Source organism: Lepus europaeus, chromosome 2, assembly GCF_033115175.1.
Source record: "Lepus europaeus isolate LE1 chromosome 2, mLepTim1.pri, whole genome shotgun sequence".
In the NCBI taxonomy this organism is placed as follows: Eukaryota; Metazoa; Chordata; class Mammalia; order Lagomorpha; family Leporidae; genus Lepus; species Lepus europaeus.
In genome coordinates this window covers 16,830,911-16,856,057 of record NC_084828.1, presented here as the reverse complement: position 1 = coordinate 16,856,057, position 25,147 = coordinate 16,830,911, and the positions used below count along the sequence as shown (strand labels likewise).

The 25,147-nt window shown below is 38.4% G+C and overlaps 1 protein-coding gene across 2 annotated transcripts in view; it reads right to left on the bottom strand.

The window, feature by feature from the left end:
- Window positions 1–25,147, bottom strand: part of LTN1 (listerin E3 ubiquitin protein ligase 1) — a 68,937-nt gene that overhangs the window by 14,745 nt on the left and 29,045 nt on the right. The window contains exons 12-25 of one of the 2 annotated variants that reach the window (XM_062206323.1): window positions 22,135–22,321; window positions 21,418–21,657; window positions 19,818–19,971; window positions 18,921–19,065; window positions 18,061–18,247; window positions 15,504–15,663; window positions 13,710–13,814; window positions 10,933–11,075; window positions 9,190–9,325; window positions 8,518–8,662; window positions 7,492–7,705; window positions 6,469–6,706; window positions 6,071–6,145; window positions 4,266–4,452 (exon numbers count right to left, since the gene is read on the bottom strand). In XM_062206323.1, the coding sequence (XP_062062307.1) occupies window positions 4,266–4,452; window positions 6,071–6,145; window positions 6,469–6,706; window positions 7,492–7,705; window positions 8,518–8,662; window positions 9,190–9,325; window positions 10,933–11,075; window positions 13,710–13,814; window positions 15,504–15,663; window positions 18,061–18,247; window positions 18,921–19,065; window positions 19,818–19,971; window positions 21,418–21,657; window positions 22,135–22,321 (2,316 nt within the window). The remainder of the gene's footprint in view (window positions 1–4,265; window positions 4,453–6,070; window positions 6,146–6,468; window positions 6,707–7,491; window positions 7,706–8,517; window positions 8,663–9,189; window positions 9,326–10,932; window positions 11,076–13,709; window positions 13,815–15,503; window positions 15,664–18,060; window positions 18,248–18,920; window positions 19,066–19,817; window positions 19,972–21,417; window positions 21,658–22,134; window positions 22,322–25,147) is intronic. The other variant, XM_062206331.1, reaches the window with a different exon arrangement.

Sequence of the window (25,147 nt, the reverse complement as noted above, 5' to 3'; positions counted from 1 at the left end):
CTCTGCAACTCTTTCAAATAAATAAAATAAATCTTAAAAAAAAAAAAAAGAATCTTAACATCTAAGTTTGAATTTTTTTCAAAATAAAAAATTGGAGGAAAAGAAAATTCTTTAAGTAATTAATTAGACATTATCAAGAGGATTTAAAAAACACACAAATGGGACCTAGAAATCTCACACATATGTATAAAAGAGAAATTGAAATACATGTCTACACAAAAACGTGGACTTGAATCTTCACAGCAACTTTACTCATAATAGCCAAAAGTGAAGACAACTCAAATGTCCATCAAAAGATAAACAGATAAACAAAATGTGGTATTCCCAAACAATGGAATACTCTTCAGCTATAAAGACAAACATAGTACTGATACATACTACAACACTGATTAATCTTGAAAACATTATGTTTGGGGGCCGGTGCTGTGATGCAGTGGATTAACGCCCTGGTCTGAAGCGCCGGCATCCCATATGGGTGCCGGTTCGGGACGCGGTTGCTCCACTTTTAGTCCAGCTCTCTGCTATGGCCTGGGGAAGCAGAAGATGGCCCAAGTCCTTGGGCCCCTGCACCCACGTGGGAGACCCAGAAGAAGCTCCTGGCTCCTACCTTCAGATGGGCACAGCTCTGGCCATTGTGGTCAATTGGGGAATGAACCAGTGGATGATGACCTCTCTCTCTCTCTGTCTCACCTCTCTCTGTGTAACTCTGACTTTCTAATAAATAAATCTTTAAAAAAATTATGCTAGGCTAAATAAAGCAGACATAAGACAGCACATACATGAAATGTACAGAAAAAGCAAATCCACAGAGACAGAACTCAGATTAGTGGTTGTCAGAACTAATGGGATAAGAAAGGAAATGGGAAGTGATTGCTTCCAGGTGTGGGTTTGTTTAGGGGATGCTGAAATTGTTCTAAAATAAGATAGTGGCACTAGACCTATAGCTCAATGAATACACGGGATTTTCAAAAAGTTCATGGAAAATGCACATTATGAAAAAATGTGCAAGGATTTAAAAAAAATTTTTTTTGCACTGAAATAGTTACTTTTTTTTTTTTTTGACAGGCAGAGTTAGACAGTGAGAGAGAGACTGACAGAGAGAACAGTCTTCCTTTTTCCACTGGTTCACTCTCAAAATGGCCGCCATGGCTGGCGCACTGCAGCAGGCACGTTGTGCCGATCCGAAGCCAGGAGCCAGGTGCTTCTTCCTGGTCTCCCATGTGGGTGCAGGGCCCAAGCACTTGAGCCATCCTCCACTGCACTCCCGGGCCACAGCAGAGAGCTGGACTGGTAGAGGAGCAACCAGGACAGAATCCAGCGCCCCAACTGGGACTAGAACCCAGAGTGCCAGCGCCACAGGCGGAGGATTAGCCAAGTGAGCCATGGCGCCGGCCAATAGTTACCTTTTAATTCCATTTCCTGTGAAATTTTTTGAAATACCTTAGTATATTAAAAATATCAAATTATATCCATTAAATAGATATTAAGATATGTAAAATATATCTCAATAAAGCACTTGCTCACTCTCACAAACACACATACACAGTTTTGTTCCTGCTTCAATCTGATTTGCTAAGAGTTTTTTTTTAAAACAGAGTTAAAAATAGTTCATAATTTAGGACTGATTGAAGTTTTTTAAAAATAATCTAGATTTATTTCAGGACTTACCTAACTAACATTATTTACTGGGTTATTCCAGCTTTTCTGTTCACAGCTCAGTTCAAAATTTAGGCTCAATAGTAAATGCTGCTGTGTTTAAATCTTTTTTTTTTTTTTTTTTTTGACAGGTAGTCATAGACAGTGAGAGAGTGAGACAGAGAGAAAGGTCTTCCCTCTGTTGGTTCACTACCCAAATGGCTGCCACAGCCGGCGCTACACTGATCTGAAACCAGGAGCCAGGTGCCTCCTCCTGGTCTCCCATGCAGGTGCCAAAAACATCTGGGCCATTCTCCACTGCCCTCCTGGGCACAGCAGAGAGCTGGACTGGAAGAGAAGCAACCAGGACTAGAACCCGGCGCCCATATGGGATGCCAGCACCGCAGGCAGAGGACTAACGAAGTGAGCCACGGCGCCGGCCCCATGTTTAAATCTTTACATCCCTGCCCCCATCCTGGCTCTAATGAAAAAGATGATGACTGCCTATCTTCCTAATTTCTGAATGACAAAAATACTTATACAAAAATCCTAAATCTACTGCTATGACTTTTTAGTGATCAGCAATATTCTGAGAAACAAATGTAAAAGTTCAACAAGGAGCTCTTGAAATACATAATCAACCAATAAAACCAGCTTTACATCACAAACATACTTAAAGTGACAGATCTGAAGAGAAATAAAATTAATCTGCTTAACAACTAAATCAATGTTACCTGTGATTTGATTTTACCCTTACATATAAAATTTAAAACTATATAGGTTGATATAATTGCACCACTGTATGGGTATGAACAACAACATAATTACTTAAGGATTCTGAAAAATCACATTGGAAATGAATGTCTTAAATTTTTAATCACACTTTAAATATGAACTGAAACTCTGTCTTTTTTTGTATTGACCGGTTAAATAAGGCACACATTTTATCAGTCTAATTAAACCAAAACTGGGTTGAGATTTTCAAGTGGGGATCTCCCTAAAAGAAAGAAAAGCTGGAGTATCTCCAGTCTCTGGGCAATGAGATCTTTCTTTCTAAACACAAGGCAAGAGAGACACCTAGTGGCTGCTAGAATAATTTGGGTAAAACCGTTATGACTGGCTTTTTTTTTTTTTTTTTTTTTTTTTGACAGGCAGAGTGGACACAGTGAGAGAGACAGAGAGAAAGGTCTTCCTTTGCCATTGGTTCACCCTCCAATGGCCGCTGCGGCCAATGCACTGCGGCCGGAGCACCACACTAATCCGAAGGCAGGAGCCAAGTGCTTCTCCTGGTCTCCCATGGGGTGCAGGGCCCAAGCACTTGGGCCATCCTCCACTGCACTCCCTGGCCACAGCAGAGAGCTGGCCTGGAAGGGGGGCAACCGGGACAGAATTCGGCGCCTCGACCGGGACTAGAACCCAGAGTGCCGGTGCCGCAAGATGGAGGATTAGCCTATTGAGCCACGGCGCCGGCAGGCTATTTTCATCAGTTAGACAAAGCACTTGGAATTACACAGTAATGTTTCATAAATCTTTCTCTGAACACTGATTTTCAAGTAAGGTAATTCTACACTGATCTATCAAATGAAATCTTCACAAGAGTCAGGATTTGCTCCTGCCCTCCAAAATTCACAAGACACAATTATTTTTAATTATTATGAGAATGTTAAAAGTTTCTGCAACAAAAGGACTTGGTGACTATATTCAGTTAGACACAAAAAAGTTACACTTCACAGATTAATTACTTTTGTAAAAAATATGTTTGGAGGGGCCAGCACTGTGGTGTAGTGGGTGGGTAAAGCCTCCGCCTGCAGTTTCTGCATCCCATATGGGCACCATCTTGAGTCCTTGATTCTCCGCTTCTGATCCAGCTCTCTGCTATGGCATGGGAAAGCAGTAGAAGATGGCCCAAGTCCTTGGGCCCCTGCACCCACACAGGAGACCTGGAAGAGGCTCCTGATTCCTGCCTCCAGATCAGCCCAGCTCCGGCCCTGCGGCCATTTGGGGAGTCAACCAGCAGATGGAAGACTTCTCCCTTTCTCTCTGCCTCTGCCTCTCTGTAACTCTGCCCTTTAAACAAATAAAGAAATCTTTAAAAAGAAAAAAAAAAAAAATGTGTTGAGAGGGGCCAGTGTTGTGGCACAGCAGGTAAAGCTGCGACCTGTGGTTCCGGCATCTCATATTGGCCCTGGTTCAAGTCCCAGCTGCTCCACTTCCAATCCAGCTCCCGGCTAATGTGCCTGGGCTTGGACTCCTGCACCCACATGGGAGATTGCAATAAAGCTCCTGTCTCCTAGCGTCAGATAGCCCCAGCCCTGGCCGTTGCAGCGATTTGGGGTTGAACTAACAGATGAAAGATCTCTCTCTCTGCCTCTGCTTTTCTCTCTCTGTAACTCTTCTGGATAAATAAGTCTTTAAAAAAACACATATTTTTAAAAAATGTGTTCAAAGGAGTGAGGAAGTAGTAACAGGAATAAGCTTATTAACAGAATGTCCGAGATGAAGTAATAGCACTACATTGATCTATAAGACATTTCCCCTTTAATTCAAAAGGTGGGGAAGGAAGAGACTAGAAAATTAACAGAGAAACACATTACAATAAAACTTCCAAAAGTTTTCACATATTTATTTACCTGAGATGAAGCGGCTTTAAAGAAAGTAAGTATTAATTTCCAAGTGAGGAGGTATCCCAGGACATAACAAAAGTCTTCACTCAATGGTTTAATAGTAACTATCTGTCCCACAGGAATACACCCCAAAACATTTTCTAGTAAGTCCTCTTCTTTGCTAAGAAGAGACATCAGCACTGCTGGTGGTGACCTGAGAAGGAAGGATGAAACATCACATTTTCAACAAACTGACAACATGTATGAATTTTAAGCATTTCAGCAACCTTTTCCTCAATTTTCCAAAAATGTATTGAGAAGATACCCTTTACAGATCCAATTTGTTTCACATAATGACAACTGCAGAATCTGAAAGATATGTTATAAAAATATAGAACCTGGATGTTAGCACTTCAAGGAAAGACACTTGTAGAAAACATCTATTTCAACTCTGTTTTACAGGTGAAAAGAAAATCACACATCCAGAGAAGCCAAATGCCTAGTCCAAAAGCTAGTCAGGAGAGCCCACAGAGCTTTGATACTGACACTTTATCATTCTATAAAGACAAAGATGAGTAAAGACACTTGGTCCTGTTTCTATTTTACTGCATATTGTCTACTTCGCAATATTGCATATAAAGAAGTATCATAATCAAAACTACAAATCAGAATGAATAATTACTTGCTTTTTAAAAAAAATCATACAACTACCCCTTTCTAATAAATTAAAAATCCATATTAATTCATGACAGTATAAGTTTATTTTCTTCTTTATTGAACTAAGGTAAACACTTGAGATTCTCAAAAAGTGTTTACTCCTTTCAGAGTTGTATTATATGATACTTTAGTTTGCTTCTCTCCTTTTACCTTTTTGGTCTTTCTTCCCTTGTGGCTTCCTTCCCCAGCCCATAAAAAGGCTTTCTTCAACTTCTGCCTTCAACATCTCTATCTCAAACACCATGTCTTCTCTATTTTATACCCCATACAAGTGGTCACTAGATCTTAGTAAAACCAGCTCTGAAATCCCTTCACTTTCCACACTCTCTCCATGCATTGCCACTTATCTCCTGGAATTGCCTCTCACCTATGCTTGCTTCTATCCGTAATTCACACTTCACACCATTGCCAGAATCAGTGAATAGAACCCATCTTCTACCAATTAATGCTCCATGTCGTAGAAAATGTCACTGTAAGGCCATTTATTACCCTGCTCCCTAACTCCAGACCTTCCAGTTTTATCTTTAACTATACTCTGCCTACTCTGTACACACTGGTTCATTTATTCTTTCATTCAACAAATGAGTACTACTCAAGAGTCTGCAGTCAAAAACGAACTGTCCTGGGTACTATGGACATGGTCAACAGCAAGAAATTCATTTATACTACAGTGAAGGAAGATATTAAAAATTTTAAAATATTAAATGACAAATATTTCCCATTCTTTGAGTATATCCTGAACATATGAGCCTCAGTGCATTTTGCACATGGTGTTTCCTTAATTTATATTATCTTTTTTGCCTACTAAAATATTACATTAAAAGTCCAGTTTAAATGTCTCTTTCACAATAGAAGGTCTATGTACATTAACTGCCCCAGCCTCCCATGCCCTGTCTGGTCTCCAACATGCTACTTATCCTTTCCCTTAATACTTGTCATATGCAACATCTTCTATTATAAGATAGACTCTGTATTACATTTACATTTTTCAGATAATTGAAAAAGGGTCTATCTGTTCAGAATTTCTGCACTGCTTCAGTCTTCAAGATATCAAGTGAAGTGGATTACGAGAATTTAATAAACCAAATTATTTTTTAAAAAAGGAAAAACTTTACAAGGCTGGTTCTTCTTCTTCATCTCCATATGATTTTAGATTATCTTGATCATACTGTGGCAATTCAGGCATCAATCTGAAAATCAGAATAATACTTCACATTAAATTGGCCATTGTTAAATGTTTAAGAGCAGAAAGACCAGTACTTTTTTCCTAATGAACATATTTTTCAATGAATGTTTTGTGCAATAAATATTTATGGCCAGGATTATCTAAATACAAATTGTATACAGAGAACAATGACCTAAAAGACCAAATAACTTGGGTTTCTATTATTAAATACAGTCAGGTCTCTTTATATTTTTACTCTGACACATTTTTAATTAAAGATTAAAAACTAAATATGTAGTCTATTTTTTGAGACCACTGAAACACTGATTCAATAGGAAGAATGCTTACTTGTACAACATATGATAAACAGCAATTTGCACAGGCCTAGCTCTGAAGAGGAGTAATGGGACCAAAGTATTCAACACAGTCTGGAGATATTCTGGTAAGTTTGTTTTTTGGCTAGTACCCAATCTTGCAGGAAGTTTGTGACTCAACAGTTGATCCTTTGAGATATATGTTAATGTTTCACACATGGGCTTCAACATTGCATTCTGAAATGATGTTTCAGACATATCTTTGTTTTCTTCTGGTGACAAAAAGGAAAGACACACTCAGATCTCAAAATAAAGTTAGCAATAACATAGTTTCACTGATTCACAATCATATCTCCTCTACAAAAATGAAATGAAAGCTATACATAAAGTTACTTGAGAGTTCTAACTAGAAATATTAAGTGAATATATATTTCAGTTCATCTCAACTATATATATCCCCATGACTTTCATCTCATCCTCTAAAAAGGCAGCAAATGACTGTTTAATACAGAGGTTCCACTATATAATATACTCATGTCATCTGATTTATTATTTTTAAAAGATTTATTTATTTGAAAGTCACAATTACAGGGAGAGAACTCCACCTGCTGATTCACTCCCCAGATGGCCTTGATGGCAAGAGCTGGGCCAGGCCAAAGCCAGGAGCCAGAAGCTTCATCCAGGTCTCCCTCGTAGGTGGCAGCATCTTCCGCTGCTTTCCCCAGGCCATTAGCAGGGAGCTGGGTCAGAAGTGGAGCAGCAGGGACTTGAGCTGGTGCCCACATGGGATGCCAGCATCGCAGGCAGCAGCTTTACCCGCTATGCCACAACACCAGCCTCATTATTTTAATTTATGATGGCCTTGGATACCTTGCCATTTTTCAATTCTCATCTGTAAAAGAGAAGCATACATGATGCTTCTGTGATGCCACACTTTTTCTCCTGGCTCTTTTTTTACTATTTAGTATTATTTGATTTAAAGAACCAAAGTTTTTGTTTTAAATCTTTTAATAAGGCATTTTCAATGAATCTCATGACCATGCCCCTTTTCACTTGCCTGTAACAGTCACCAAAAGAGGTAAAAACAAACTGTGGATGCCTCGGGAAAAAAATTCTTTCCATTCACTGATTAGATTTACAGGAAGATTGCCAGTGGTATCCAGAGTTGTGGAATCAAAAAAAGCACTGAGATCGCAGGCCAAATCACAGCTGACGCAGGCAAATAGTTGGACAAGTGGCAGAGAGTACAATGCCTGATTCTCATTTGTTGTCTAAAGAAATAACAAAAATGAAATAGGTATGCAGACATTAACCAGAATACTATAGATAAAGGCAATAAAGAGAAAACCCTCTTTCATTTCTATGATTTTAAAATAAAAAAGCCATTGAAGGATGTATACATTTTACATACCAAGATAATTGATAGAAAACTGAATAAAAATTAAATACTAGGAATTAGAATCATTAGTTAACAATTTATTCCAAAATTCCTTTTTTATTTCTAAACTATGAAAGAAAATTATCATCTATAATTTACCAAGTCAGATACATTAAAAACATTTCTAATTTTATCAGCTACCTACAAGTTGTACTTTATCATTAAAAGAACCTGGGGCTGGTGCTGTGGCATAGCGGGTTAAAGCCCCAGCCTGAAGCGCCAACATCCCACATAGGCGCTGGTTCAAGTCCCGGCTGCTCCTCTTCAGATCCAGCTCTCTGCTATGGCCTGGGAAAGCAGCAGAAGATAGCCCAAGTCCTTGGGCCCTTGAATGCACGTGGGAGATGTGGAAGAAGCTCCTGGCTCCTGACTTTGGATCGATTCAGCTTTGGCTGTTGTGGCTATTTGGGGAGTGAACCAGGGGAAGGAAGACCTCTCTCTCTCTCTCTCTCTCTCTCTGTAACACTTTCAAATAAATCTTTAAAAAAATAAAGAACCTAAGTCAAATAGTAGCTGGTGGGGAAAATATCTATACTGCTCTAAATGCTTACAAAGGAACTAATTACAATTGTTAAATTGAATACAATTAATAAATAGGTACCCACGAAAAACCAACAGAGATGAAAACATAGCAAGTGACTTTACCTCCAACCAAGCCAACATGGAACACATAATGAAGTCCCATTCGCTCTCTGCCAAAGGAGATGAGCAGTATTTCAGAAATAGGGAAAGGAATCGAATTATTTCTATATTTACACCCAGTACCTCTGGACTTGCATCTGATAGATTACTGTGATAAAGACAAAAACAAAATAACAAGAAATAAAAATGCATTAAGGAATTATATTGACATTCAATTAGAAAATATCCCATTTACAAATTTTAATTAATTTTGAAAGGCAGCATGAAAGAGACAGAGGAAAGACAGAGATTTTCCATCTACTAGTTCCCTCTCCAAATGTCCAAAACCAAGGCCAGGCCAAGCTGAAGTCAGGAGTCAGCAACTCCTCGATCACCCACATGGGCAGCAGGAACCCACGTACTTGGGCCATTATTTGCTGCATCCCAGGTACATTAGCATGAAACTGCATGACAAGCATGAGATAACTTGTACCAGCACTCTGATGGGATGTGGATGTTACAAGCAGCGGCTTAAATCACCACACCACAACACTTTGTCCCTGTTTACAATCTTATTTACTCATAAATGACGGACTTAAACATCCATCTCATTACAGTACACAAAACTGTAACTACAGGATTCATAATCTGGATCCACATTGTAATTGAGGAGAGCAGGTATAAAGTATCACTCACCAACTAAAAAGAAAAATATCTTCATGCTCTTTCTTCCAGGATATTATGATTTTTAATATTCCATGTAATAACTCTCCATCATCTATGCTTCTGGTCTGCAGACAAGAATTGAAAATGGCAAGATGTCCAAAACCTCCTAAAATAAAATTCAAAATCAAAAATTTTAAAAATATTTAAAGTAAGCTGTTACCATAAAAAAGAGCTTCTTCTGCTCTGTAAAAAACCTTTTTAAGAAGTATCCAGGTTAAGAACTTTAAAAAAGGCTTAGATCAAGGAGTCAACAAATGACTTTGTAAGTTCCACTGAGCACAGTCCATTTCCAAACCCAGTATGCCACAAAGAATAAGGGAATTGAAGGGGGGTAGTGAGTGAATGATACTGTGTTTTAAACAAGTCTATGCTGTCTTTTCTTTTTTGGTTTCTTAAGTAAAGAACATACTGAGCATACTTACCTCCCAAATAAAAACAATCAAAACAGCACAGCTATAGACTGAAAAGTTTAAAAACAGACTGATACTAGAATATACTAAAGTATCCAGTAACTCTGGTCTCCTTAGATTCCCTAATATTTCACATAAGCCATCTTCTGGTGCATTTAATACCCTCTGTCTCTAATGGTCTATCTTAAATGCCAGCCAAACTGAATTATCTGAACCCTTGTGTGTTTTTGTGTATCTGGATTGCCCTTTCTCAACTACGTCCACATGGAAAATTATTTATTCTTTAACACTCAGGTGAAATATGTCTTTCTATTTCTCTGTGAGGTCGTTTCGGACACCCTCAAAGCAGAGTAAAAACTCCTTCCTTTCTGTCATTTCTACACAAGGAACATCATTCTGCTCCATCAGATATCGCTTGATATAACTTTATTACATCTGTCCTCTCTACAATAAGAACTCTCATTTGGCAAGTGTTCATGTTATTTAGATTAGTAAACAAATGAACTAATATGAGTGCTCAAAAAAGTTTCAAATACAATGAAAGTTATTCCTTCTTTTGCCTTTATCAATGGTTGAGCAGAGAGCAATGAAGCATAGCTGAAATAGTTACATAAGGGGTCTTCAAAAAGTTCATGGAAAATACGTTCTAATAAAAAACTGTACAGATATCCAATATTTTTTGTATAAAAATATCTTTTTTTATTATTTGAAAGGCAGAGAGACAGGGATGTACAGATCTTTTCCACCCATGGGCTCACTTACCAAATGCCCACAACCCTCTGAGCTGGAACAGATAGAAGCCAAAAGCCCCGAGCTCAGTTTAGGTCTCCTACCTGAGTGGTAGAGATCCAAGCACTTGAGCTCTATCATCTGCTGCTTCTCACAGTGTACACTGATACTGAGAACCGAGGTAGGATTTGAACCCAGGCACTCAGATATGGAATGCAGACATCCTAAGCAGCATCCTAACTGCTATGCCCAATGGTCCACCCCAATAAAGCTTCTCTTAATAAAATTTTTTCATGAACATTCGGAAGACCCTCATAAATGGAAAATAAATGATCAGAGGGTATTCATGCATATCAATCCTCCCTTAATTCTGTAACATGTCTGTACTACAACTTGGAACAGCCACCCTTCCAGAGAGAAATATATTAACGATTGTCAATTTATCACACAAGAAAAGCATAAACTAAGAATCAATCAGCTGTAATTCAATTTATTTCAGCTATGTTTGGTTCTATAATACCTTCACCCAAAACAATGATTAAATCTACAAGATTTTGATTGTCGGTGAACTAACCATCAATACTGCAAAGATCTTCTTTAGTCCAGCCCAAAAGAGCAGGGATACATTGAGCGCTGAATTCTTTTTTATCTTCTTTTGACAAAAACGGACACAGACTTTGAATGGTATGCAAATTACCTTCTGTTAGTGGGAAAAAACTGTTTAAAGAAAAATAAGAAGTATATTTATTCTAAATATGTAGCTATTCCATAAAATTCTTTTTATTCAGATTACTCAAAAGATTAATAATTCCACTATATGAAATAATGGTATAGAAGAAAATAAACTGTGATAAGAGATTGACAACTGCTGATCCTAGCCAATTTTTTGTTACTTTTTCTACATATTTCTAATTTTTGAAATGAGTATGTAGAACTTTTGACCATACATAATTGTTTTTTTCAAGATTTACTTATTTAAAAAGGCAGAGTGACAGTGACAGACACACAGAGAGAGAGATCTTCCGGCCAGCATCGTGGCTCACTAGGCTAATCCTCTGCCTGTGGCGCCGGCACCCGGGTTCTAGTCCCGGTTGGGGCGCCGGATTCTGTCCCAGTTGCTCTTCTTCCAGTCCAGCTCTCTGCTGTGGCCCAGGAGGGCAGTGGAGGATGGCCCAGGTCCTTGGGCCCTACACCCGCATGGGAGACCAGGAGGAAGAACCTGGCTCCTGGCTTCAGATCAGCGTAGTGCACCAGCCGTAGCGGCCAGTTTGGGGGGTAAACCAACGGAAAGAAGACCTTTCTCTCTGTCTCTCTCTCTCTCACTGTCTAACTCTGCCTGTCAAAAAAAAAATTTCTTTTTAAAGGTGAATACTATTCCACACTTTTATTTCTCTTTTGATCCACTGATAGAAATTTAGGCAGATAGAATTTTCACACAATCAAATATCTATCTTTTACTTTATGGATTTGGGTTTTGTACTTTGTTTAAGAAAGTCTTCTCTAAGTCACCTTTTAATAGAGTCCCTTATTTTCCCCTAATATTTTTATATACCTATTTTTTAAACTTTGCTTTTATCTAAATTGTATTTTTGTGATAATATAACTTAGGGATCTTGCAATTTTTTCCAAATATATGTCCGATTATCCTACCAATACTTATTACTGACTCACCTCACTTATGTATATTCTGTAATAAAAACATTATGTAATCTAAATTACGTGGACAGTTTTTGGGGATAATTTTGATCTACTGATCTGTCTATTTAGTTTTATACTGCTTAATTATTGTAATAGCACATTTTATATTTGGTAGGATGAAATACTTTTCATGTTTTTCTTTCTGAGATTTCCTGGATTTTCTTGAGCATATTTTCCTCTAAATGTATTTTATGTTTATAATACAAATTGACTGAGACTGCATTGAAATTATAAATTGATACAATCATTTTTACAATGTATCTTCCCATCTTATTTTGCAATCTTTATTAGAAGTTATATAATTGCAAATTTTTTGCTAAATTTATTTCTTGGTATTTATAATTTTGCTGCAATTATAAATACAAAATTTTCATTTTCAGTCTTAATTGATTATGAACAAATTAGAACATTATTGATTTTGGTATGTCAACTATATATCCATCTCATTAGTAATTAGTTCAAGTAATTTAGTTAATTCCATGTTACCTTTATCATCAGAAATTTTAAAAATTACACTGAACAAAAGTCTACATAGTGTATAATTCCATTTATATAACATTCTCAAATAATATATTTATAAGAGATGAAGAAAAAATTAGTGGTTTCCAGAGATTAGCATAACAGGAAGGAGTTGGCTGAGGTTACACACAAGGGATCCTTATAATGAAACTGTTCTATCACCTGGGCTGTGGTAGTCATACATGTGACCTACACGGACTTAGCACATATAGGCACATGTAAATCTGGTCAACAGATTGATTATAATCAATGCCAGTTTCTTTGTTATGATATTGTACAACAGTTAGACAAAAATTTCTCTTGGTTTATCAGTAAGTTCAAAACATTTCTTGGTAAATCAGCTAAGTATGATTATTTTTTTTTTCTTGACAGACAGAGTGGATAGTGAGAGAGAGAGACAGAGAGAAAGGTCTTCCTTTGCCGTTGGTTCACCCTCCAATGGCTGCTGTGGCCGGCGCACCACGCTGATCCGAAGGCAGGAGCCAGGTGCTTCTCCTGGTCTCCCATGGGGTGCAGGGCCCAAGCACTTGAGCCATCCTCCACTGCCTTCCCGGGCCACAGCAGAGAGCTGGCCTGGAAGAGGGTCTACTGGGACAGAATCCGGTGCCCCGACAGGGACTAGAACCCAGTGTGCCGGAGCCACAAGGTGGAGGATTGGCCTATTGAGCCGCGGCGCCGGCTTAAAGTATGAATTTAAATGTATACTTTACTTTATCTTAAATACATATTTATTGTAGTTGTAGAACATTCTTCAACAGGATGATCCTTGTGTAAGACAAGGGTAGTAAGTGATTTTCCCAACTACTTCTATACAGCAAATAAAGTGGTAGAGGGTATTGGAAAGGGGGAAAAGATTTTTACCAGGAAGACTTCTAGGGAAAAGAGAGTAAGTTTATGAAATGTTATTTGTTTAAAACAAGTGCAGAATGCCACAGTACATATTAGAAAATAAAAAATGCTTATTTAAAAAAAGGTATGCCCCTAATCTTAAGCAATTTAAGTTATTTTAAAGTCTTTACTTTCCATTTCCTTTAATTTTTCATTTCCTTCACTAGAGATTGCTCATTAATTGGGGAGTGCCAAGATGAAAAATAATAAAAAATTACAAAGTAAAAACTTTTGAAATAAGGATACCTTTCTTTTCTCTTATAATATGGTTTTACTTCTTCAGATGAAATGCTTCGGGAAAGGATCAACTTAGCAATAATAAGAGACCAAAGTGTGCCATTTTCTCTGGACCTAAAAAAGAGAAAAAATTTATATTACATTCTGAACGCATATTTAAGTTTTTTCAAATCTTTGTAAAAGTAAATAAATTGCCTTCTGTTCTGAGGGCATCAATTCCCCCAAGGCTTTGCATCAGGCAACTGCGATTAGTTACCCAAAGAACTGGGAGTTTAGGCTTTCAATATTCTTCACAACTGGCTGAGTACTCCTTCTAAGGCAATCCCTAATCTGTTTAATTTCAAAGGCCGGCGCCACGGCTCAGTAGGCTAATCCTCCCCCTTGCGGCGCCAGCACACCAGGTTCTAGTCCCGGTCGGGGCACCAATCCTGTCCCAGTTGCCCCTCTTCCAGGCCAGCTCTCTGCTGTGGCCAGGGAGTGCAGTGGGCCCTGCACCCCATGGGAGACCAGGATAAGCACCTGGCTCCTGCCATCGGAACAGCACAGTGCGCCGGCCGCAGCGCGCCTACCGCGGCGGCCATTGGAGGGTGAACCAACGGCAAAAAGGAAGACCTTTCTGTCCACTCTGCCTGTCAAAAAAGAAAAAAAAAATTTCAATAGAGCGATAACAAAGATTAGGCTTGAAGACCAGAGGCTACAGCTGGGAAAAGGATAGCTCCCAGAGGTGACCCAGGTTTGTGTCAATTGAAGAACTAAGGGGTACTACCCTTCTCTGAGGAAAGTTGTGTCAAAATGTGGAGTGGGACTAGAGAGGAAACTTGGGTCCCGATACTGCAAAGCAGGCTCAAAACATATGCGAGGGAGCCAGCACTGAGGCTTAGCAGGTAAAGCTGCTTCCTGCAGTGTCAACATCCCATAAGGGAACCAGTTCAAGTCCTGGCTACTCCACTTCTGATCCAGCACTCTGCTATGGCTTGGGAAAGCAGTAGAAGATGGTCCAACTCCTTGGGCCCCTGCACCCACGTGGGAAACACAAAAAGAAGCTCCTGGCTCCTGGCTTTGGATTGGCCCATCTCTGGCCATTGCAACCATTTGGGGAGTGAACCAATAGATGGCAGATCTCTCTCATTCTCTCTGTCTCTGCCCCTCTGTAACTCTGCATTTCAAATAAATAAATAAAATTTTTTTTAAAAAATTCAATTTAGAACATCCCCACCCCAAATCAGAGTACCTGGATTTAAATCTCAGCTCTACTCTCAATTCTAGCTTCCTGCTAATGTACACCCTGGGAGGTAACAGATGATGGCCCAAGTACTTGAGTCCTTGCCATGTGAGAAACTCAGACTCAGTTATAGGAGTCTGGCTTTGGCCTGGCCTAGGTCTGGCTGTTACGGGCACTTAGGGAGTAAATCAGAGCATGGATATTCTCTCTTTGACTTTAAAATAAATAGCTTTTTAAAGAACAATACTAAGACAACTTTTAACAACATATAACTTTTAACAACATAAGAGAGCAGGAAGACAATAGGTCACATACTACAAATTAAAACAACTCCTATAGGCTTCTATTTCTTTCATTGTTATTTGGCCCTTAAAAGTATTTATGGATTTAATACTACAAGCAAAGTCCAAATATCTCTCCTGGAAGAATAAATCAAGGATTTAATATCCCTAAATTTTAATAGGGAATATTCAGAACCACTCTGTGATCGAAATAGAGCAGGAAGTAAGCTTACACAGAGGACAAAGCCAGACATAAGTAAAACAGTCATATAAAATACAGAAACTGAAAGGGATTCTTACCTGTTAAATAACAGCTGTAAAAGGCCAGAAGTATTACCAAATACACATAAGTTGTCAAATGTAATACTCATTTTTTGAAGCATTTCACAAAACCCAGTTAGAAAATCAGGTAGATTGTCTAGTTCTTCACACCACTGCAGTGAATACAGCAGTTCTGCAACTAACAGTAATAGCATCACATTATCGAGTGTACTTTGTGAAGAAATCATTTTCACTTCCCTGTCCCATTTTTTAACACTGCTACAATCACTCATCTCAAAGTATCTATGACATGATTTTCAAATCAGCTTTAAGATATTCAAGTATGGGGGCCAGCGCCGTGGCTAAATTGGTTAATCCTCCACCTGCAGTGCCGGCATCCCATGTGGACGCCTGGTTCTAGTGCCAGTTGCTCCTCTTCCAGTCCAGCTCTCTGCTGTGGCCTGGGAGGGCAGTGGAGGATGCCCAAGTGCTTAAGCCCCTGCACCTGCATGGGAGACCAGGAGGAAGCATCTGGCTCGTGCCTCCGGATCCGTGCAGCACCGGCCATAGCAGCCATTTGGGGAGTGAACCAACGGGAGGAAAACCTTTCTCTCTCTCTTTCTCACTGTCTGTAACTCTACCAGTCAAATAAATAAATAAATAAATAAATAAGAAAGAAAGAAAGAAAGAAAGAAAGAAAGAAAGAAAGAAAAGATGTTCAAGTATGAAGCCAGCACCATGGCATAGCACATTAGGCCAGTAACATCAGCATCCCATATGGGCACCAGTTCCAATCCCAGCTGCTCTACTTCCAATCCTGCTCCCTGCTAATGTGGCTAGGAAAGCAGCAAAGGATGGTACAAGTACTTGGGCCCCTGCACCCATGCGGATACCTGGATGAAGTTCCTGGTTCAAGGCTTCACCCTCGCCCAGCCCTGACTGTTGCAGCCATTTGGGGAGTGGAGCTAAAATATAGAAGATCCCTCTCTGTGTCTCTCCTTCTCACTCTATAACTCTGCCTTTCAAGTAAATAAATAAATCTTAAACAAAAACATGTTCAAGTATAATGAATACATGTCTTGTACAAAATATCACTCCTCTCCCAAGTCTTACTTGGTACTCTCTAATTAGTCAAGAATACAACAGGGACCTAAACATTGGAGACAATGAAAGAATCTTCTTACTATTTTGGCACAAGTGGCAATAAGTTGCATCAGGGAAAACAAATAAAGGGCCAAACTGGGATTATAACTTTACACCCATGTGGTAGGATGTGGGAGACAGCATGATAAAGGCGGGACATGGGCCTTGGCTAGACTCTTCTGGATTCAAACCTGTGTCTACCTCAAGCTATATATACCACAAACTATCTCACAGGACTGTTAAGAGAATTAACTAACTTAATGTATATTATAAAACCTAGCCATCATAGGTTTCTAATACATAAAAACAGTGCACAGATTGTGGAGTCAGAAGCCTTGAGATCTGATTCAAAATGTATGCCTTTCCTTTTATTCTTTTTTTGTTTGTTTGTTTGAAAGAGCTACAGAGAAAGGGAAAGACAGAGATCTTCAACCTGCTGGTTCACTCTCCAGTGGCTGCTATGGGCAGGGCTGGGCCAGGCCAAAGCCAGGAGCCAGAAGCTTTATCTGGTCTCCTACAGAGTTACCGTGGCCCAAACACTGGGCCATTCTCCACTGCTTTCCCAAGCACATGAGCAGGGAGCTGGATCAACGTGGAGCAGCCAGGATTCAAAACAGCACCCATACAGGATGCCAGCGTTACAAGCAGTGGCTTTACCCAATATGCCACAACTCCAGTCCCTATTCCTTTCCTTCAAGCTATGTAACCCAATCAGCTAATATCTAACTATTAAAGGCTAATGAGGAAAAAAAAAATGACTGCCAATTTCTGATTAGCAACACAAAAAAAGTAAATTATTACAAAAACTCTTTAATTTCCAGTTTTATGTTTTGACACATTTACTCTGAGCAATATAAACTATAGGCTTATTTTCTTAGCATTAACTAAATAAGCAGCTGGCTCACCTAGAAAGATATTTCAGTGTTTTAGCTTTTTCCCAGAGCATTCATTGTTCTCTACTAGTAACTGTTACAGCAAACAAAACTGTTACAGAACTTAAGTTAGACCACTATCTACAATTCTAAGCCATGTCCCAAAATGAAGAAATGTGCTGAAGTTATAAGTCCTTCTGGGATGCAATATTTGAACCTCTAATTGCCAGGTAAACATTACAGCCTGCTGAATATAAAGGTATGAGGTTCAAAAATCAAGCAAAATCCAGAATCCTTGATAAAACACCAAAGCTTCACTTCCCATTTTCTTTAGGGTAGGTGCTTATACTTGATATCATAACAACTTGAGTAACTGATTTCATATAAAATTACCCTCTATAGATAACAATATTATGAAGTAATTGCAGTATGTTCCCATCTGATTTGCAATTAAACTGTTCTCACTTAATCCACCTCATGTTTCCCATCACTAAAATAATCAATAGGAAACTGAAGATTTTTAAACACTTAAAGTACAGTATAAGGAAAATTATTACATATGAATGTTCATGTATACTTACTTATTTCCTCAAGCTCATTATTTTCAAGGCCTATTTTCTTTTTCAATGCAACTAAGATCATTTTGCTCAATAATGCTGAAGTACACAAATGGCTGGGAAGTGTCTTTGTATCTTGTTCCTTAAAATCTGTCTTGAAACACTCATAATTCAAACTCAGTCTTCCCTCTAAAAGAGGTCTGTGTAACCACTGTAAAAAGAATACATTAAATAACATATAAAAGCATTACTCTACATTATTTACTAGAAACAAAATTCAGACAGGGGACAAAAATGAAGTTATTATAATACTTATAAGTTTTTCTAATATAGGGAATTATCCCTAAGGGACCCCTCCCTAAGGAGGGTCCAGTGCTCAAAGTGCCACCATCCCATATGGGTGCCGGTTCAAGTCCCAGCTGCTCCTCTTCCGATCCAGCTCTCTGCTTATGGCCTGGGAAAGCAGTGAAATATGGCCTAAGTGCTTGGGCCACTGAACCCGCATCGGAGACCCAGAAGAGGTTCCTGGCTCCTGGCTCTTAGCTCCTGGCTTTGGATTGTCCCAGCTCTGGCTGTTGCAGCCATTTAAGGAGTAAACCAGAAGATGGAAAATTCTCTTTCTCTCTCTCTCTGCCTCTCACATAAACAAATCTTAAAAAAAAAAAAAAAAAAAAACCAACCTCCTTAGGGAAAATAAATAAGTAGAACTCCCTAAGGACCCCTTAAGCCTTCTTCATTTTTGTACCATGGCTATGTCCACAGTCAAACATCTTACAAACAGTAAGCATACAATCTGTGAGGGCTACAAGACATAAAGGCAAAGAGAGATACTCCAGATTGTATAAAATCAGAATGAGATACTCACTCACTAACCTCAAACATACCTGAATAGGAAGAGATTGTCTCATCTTTTCCCATTCATTGCTGGCTGGCATTACACTTGTAATATAATCTCCCAGAAGACAAGTATCTTCACTCTCTAGAAATGTAATTAGCAAATCTTCAACAGCAGACAAGAGGACTTGAAGACTGAAAATAATGCAAAGAACTTAACTGTTGTAGTTATGCTATGACCAGTTTGAGAACCCTGGCACATATGAAATATCTTATAACAGATAATAACTTTCTGAACAAAAAAGACATAAAAATAAAAGTGATCCCCTGGGACATGGACACACACACACACACACACACAGAGTCCAGCTGGGGGCTTAATCCAACATTTATGGTTTGAAATGAAGTACTGCTTCTATCTCAGAACGAAGGGGACCTGACCTATTTCAAAGCAGGTATTTCTAAACTATAGCTATCTTATTCCCTGAAAAGAGCATAATTCTTTGACCCAACCCCAACAGCTTCTGTATACATTCTCTATTTTCTCTTGTATTACTTGGATTTGTATTTGTATTTATATCTGCAATATATTTCCAACAGTTTGAAACAGAGACTACGTGTCCCAACAACCAAGAACAAATAGTATGAGAGGTTATGGCTAACATGCCACAGTACCCTACTACACAGGACAGTACCAGTATCACATCACTGACTCCAAATTGAGTCTTGCAGATGCATTATAACAAATTATTCCTCAACTAACTGTCAGTTTACCTGAGTGATCATTAATACATATTTGGAAAAATTTCTATCTTCTCTTAAAGTCCTATAGATTTCTTCTATTAACAAATAATTTTTCTAAGGTATACACAGTAATCAAGAGATCTTGTTTATGGACAGTAATCAAGTATAAGAGACACTGTACAACTGAGCACAAAAAAGGTTACCTTGTGATATCCAAAGATGAAGACTGAACTTGATTCTTCAGCCACAGAGCAGACAGACGTAGGAAGGTACTCTGCTTATATGTACTGCCAATATGATGGACCAATAAATTTACGCCAGAGAGCCAAGTATTTTTCAGTTTACTAATAAGAAAATCTAAATTCAAGATATCAACAGAAATTTTTACTCACTGAATTAACTTTGTTACAAAATATCTGAAATAATTCATTATAGATTTGATTCAAGAAACCATTTTAAAAAGAAAATGTAAAATAAACTTTTATTACCAAAAGTGTCATAACACCCATAATACAAGTGACCTTCAGTCACATAAATGTTAAATGGTAAACTTTTATTTCTTCTGCTGTAAACATCTCTATAAAAAAGTTGTTCCTTTGGAGATATAAAAATAAATATCAGGGCCAGTGCTGTGGCATAGCGGGTAAAGCCGCCACCTGCAGGGCTAGCATCCCAAATGGGCGCCGATTCAAGTCCCAACTGCTCCACTTCTGATCCAGCTCTCTTTTATGGACTGGGAAAGCAGTAGAGGATGGCCCAAGTACTTAGGTCCCTACACCTGCATGGGAGACATGGAAGAAGCTCCAGGCTCCTGACTTTTGGATCAGCCCAACTCTGATTGTTACAGCCATTTGGAGAGTAAACCAGCAGTTGCAAGACCTGTCTCTCTCTGTAACTCTGCCTTTCATATAAAGTAAATAAATCTTTAAAAATAAATAAATATCATACTTCTTCCAAATAGGTAACTTAGAAGGTTGAAGAAGGAAGGCCATCTATTAACAGTATTTTATGGGGCCAGCACTATGGCATAGTAGATTAAGCATCCGCCTGCAAAGCTGCCATCCCATTTGGGCCAGTTCGAATTCCAGCTGTTCCATTTCCCATCCAGCTCCCTGCTGATGACCTGGGAAAGCAGTAGAAGATGGCCCAGGTGCTTGGGCCCCTGCACCCACATGGGAGATCTGAAGAAGCTTCTCACTCCTTGCTTTGGGTAGGCCCAGCTCCAACCACTGCAGCCATTTGAGGAGTGAACTGGAACACCTGTCTCTCCCTCTCTCTCTAATTCTGCCTCTCAAATAAATAAATAAATCTTAAAAAATAAAAAAGCATTTTGTATTTTTTAGTGTTCGTTTCAGGAATACTTCTAAGTCTGAAGTAACAATAAAACAAGAACATAGTCCTCACAAAGATAATCTCAATTTCATTGTGATAAATACTAAGAATGAATTTTTTTTACTAAAATAGATATGGAACATTATTATTCCTCATTTATGAATGAGGAAGCGGAGCCATCAAGAAATTAAGCAATTTATCAAAGCTAATGAACAGTGGTTGGGGAGGTAGGCCAAGATTCTAACTCATCTATTATGGTCGCTTACAAAATTATTTCCTTTAGACATAAAGTCTACAAACATCTTTACGTTGGTTGCCAAAGCTGAAAGTATTTAAGACTGGTGCCATTTACTCAAAATGCTCTAAACTTTCAAACACACTGTGATTCAATTAATAAAGCTTGGGCACTTACACACTATGAAAGTCAGAACTGGAAATTTCCAATAAAACATTTGAGCAGTAGGCTATTACCTGGTATATGTGTTTTTTCTTTGCTCTGAGCACATAACTGAAACAGTGTTAATAATAAATCTTCTGAAGATGGCATCAGCAAGCATCCTTTCGCTGAGCTGAAATAGTTATAGGCCACATCACAGATAAAAGACACCGACGAATCACTATTTTCAGCTTCTGACAATTTCTTTGTTTTGGATAAAGTTTCATGAAGTTTAACAATAATTTTTTCAACATACACTTCTCCAATCAAGTAATCTAAAGAAGAAAATTTCAGACAAAAAATAAAAAATATTAATAATGTATTTTAAATAATGTTTTAAGTACTTTGAGTCAATAACCACGTGAGTCTTTCCATGTGTTTAATAAAAAGGTGTTTATGTATCAGCCTAAAGAAAACTGTATCAACAAATCAATCTGTCCTGTTACACATAAATGCCCACAGGTAAAAAAATTATTTTAAATTATGTAAAAAATAGCAATAGTCTACAAAATTACAGTGAGCCCCTTTGTTACATTAAAAATCTTTTAGAATATGAAGCTAAAAATTAAGTTATCTTCCAAGTCACACTCCAAAGATTAACAATTATTTAGGATGTTTACAAAATCAAGATATTTGAATAAGAAAGTCTTGTTATTCTCACTGAATATGCAAACAAACAGCATGGAATCCCCTTAAAAGGTAAAAAATGATTATCCCCTCATTAGAAAACAAAAGCCATATTTTTTCCCTACCATTTTTAACATGTTGAGACAAGACCAAGCTTAGAAGAGTCCATTTTTCTGAGAAGTAAGATTCTGAAGTGGATTCCAAGTCCTTTTTATTACAAAGACCATCTGCCAAGGTTACCAATTTCTCTCCAAGGATATCACCTTTTAGCCAAAGAGTTACCAAAGCATGTTTATCGGAACTAGAACATGCCTAAAACCATAAAATTAAAGGAAAGATTAGACCCATGATCAGCACTTTATTACCTGCCTTCCTTACCGTGGCCCCAATCCTACCCCCTTCCCCCATTTCTTGAAGTTCTAGGAAGGCTGCTCTCTTCCCTGCTCCCCCATAAACCTGCTTATACTCACTTCCTGGCTGCGCTAATGCTTTCTTCCCAACCATAAACATTCCCCCTCTTTACTCCATTTTTCAAAAATCAGCACAAATCCCACCTGTTTATAAAAGTCTACCCCATCCACTCCAGTCCACAATGATCACAGCTTCTCTCTGCATTTCTATAGCACTTACTGGACTGTATTAATATGTAAATGGTTCATCTGTGTATATCTTGTCTTTCCAATGAGACTTTAAGTTTCTTGAGGGTAGAGAATGTCTTAAACTTCTTTGATACCTGCTATCAATACTTCAAGTATGTGCACTGAATAATGGATGGATGAACTTTAGTGATAGATTAAATAACACTCTATAGAGATTTCTGTTCATTAATTATGTAAAAATTCAACATGAAAAGTGGGACTTAACCCCCAAATTCTATGAAATACATTTACTGAGGCCAGGTATCTGACAGCAAGCAAGTTGTTTATTTTCATGGGATGGGGAAGCAAGAAAAAAACTTGTAAATCCACCCCTAAAAAGCATGCTGATCCATATTCCCAGAGCTTCTTTGCTGTAAGGGCTGAGAAGAAAGGAATTTGCAACTTGGTTCATTTCAAAGCAATCTGGAAAAAAAAAATCCAAGTGTGGATTGGGTAATGCCTGAAAAACTGCTTATCTTTTTATTTAAAAAATTATAGGTAACCAGAGCTTGTATTTAGTCCAAGCTTTACCAATAAACTAGCCTTATGATTTTAGAGAAATTTCTTAACTGGGACCTATATGCTAATTTAAAAACTAAAAACAAATTAACTTAAAGAATCATTAAGATCCTTTTCAAGTCCCAAAATTTAAGTTTTTTTTTTTTTTATTTGTTCTTAACAAAGTTGACTTTAGGATTGTGTTCATAAAGCACTAGGTTCAATAAAACAAGAAAAAACTAAAGTTTAGGTGGCTTTAATACTGGCTATCCTAATGTAGTTTACCAATAATTTACTGAATCCTGATATAGAAAATAAACTTAAAATTTCCTCTCAAGTTAACAAGCCATGAATCTGAATGTAGTAACATATCTGATGAAAGAATCTGCAGCTGCAAGGAGATGGGGTGTAAGGGAACCACTAAGTCACAGCAGTACAGGAGGCAAACACTGGCTAGGAACTTCCATACAACATCCAAGAAGATATTTTTCTATATTGATATAATCACCTGAACTACCTGGCAGGTACATTTCTAAACTAGAAATTAATTCATCAGGCTACTCTTACAAATCATTAATTCCCTCTGCTCTGATTCTGGGCTTATGAAGCTGCTTTCTGATAATATGGCTTTTCTTTAAAAAAAAAAAAAAAATTTTTATTTAACTACTTTGAAGGTCAGAGTTACAGAGAGGGAGAGACAGAGAGAGATTTTTCCATCCGGTTCACTCCCCAGATGGACAGAAAGGCCAGGACTAAGCCAGGCAGAATCCAAAAACAAGATGCTTCACCCAAGTCTCTCATGTAGACACAGCGGCCAAAACACTTGGGCCATCTTCTACTGCTTTTCCTAGGCCATTAGCAGGAAGCTGGATGGGAAGTAGGAACAACCAGGACACAAACTGGAGCCCATATGGGATTCCAGCCTGGCAGGTGGCAGCTTTACCCACTGGGCCTCAATGTCGGCCCCAGATAATCTGGCTTTCCATGTAGCCTGCCCACAGGGAGAAGAGGCACTAGATAAAGGAACACAAATAGGGAGTCTAAATTATATTTCTTATTGAATAATAAATTAACATTCTATATTTTATAAAAATAAATTAGTGGGAAATGGGGACTTATTGTTTAACGAGCACAGTTCCAGTTTTGCAAGATGTTAAGTCCCAAGGATTGGTTACGTAACAATGTGAATGAATATAGTTATCACAGTTAAACTGCATACTTAAAAATGGTTAATATGGGGGGCGGGGTGAGGGAAAAAAAAGAAATGGTTAATATGGTTAAGTTTTGTTATATACTTTTTATTATAATCTTAAAAATAGAATAAATGAAATTTGCAAGCTCAAAAGAGACATCCCTATAAAACAGAAAAACAATTAAAAGATGCTTTTTAAAAAAACGGGGTAGGTGGCTGACTTAGGAATTAAGATATGGGTTAAGACATCTTCATCCCATATCAGTGCATCTGGATTTAATTCCCAGTCCCAGCTTCTGATTTCAGCTTCTTGACAACTTAGTCCCTGGGAGGCAGCAAGTGATGGCTCAAACCCCTGCCCCCAACATGAGGGACTTAGACTGAGTTCCTGGCTCTGGCCTGGGTAGGCATCTGTAGGAGTGAACCAGTAAATAGTAGTTCTCTGTTTTAACCTGTTTCTAAGGGCCACATTGTGGCATAGCAGGTTAAACTGTCACCTGTGCACCGCCATCCCATATGGACACTGGTTTGAGTCCCAGTTGCTCCACTTCTAATCCAGACTCCCTGCTAATGGCCTGGAAAAGCAGAGGAGGATGGCCCAAGTACTCTTGCCCCTGTACCCACATGGCAGACTCAGATGAAGCTCCTGCTTCCTGGCTTTGGTCTGGCACAGCCCTGACTGTTGCAGCCATTTGAGCAGTGAACTAGCAGACTGAAGACTTTCTGCCTCTGTCGCTTTGTAACTCCACCTTTCAAATAAATTTTTAAAATCTTAAAAAAAAGAATCCTGTCTAACTCTCTAACACTCAA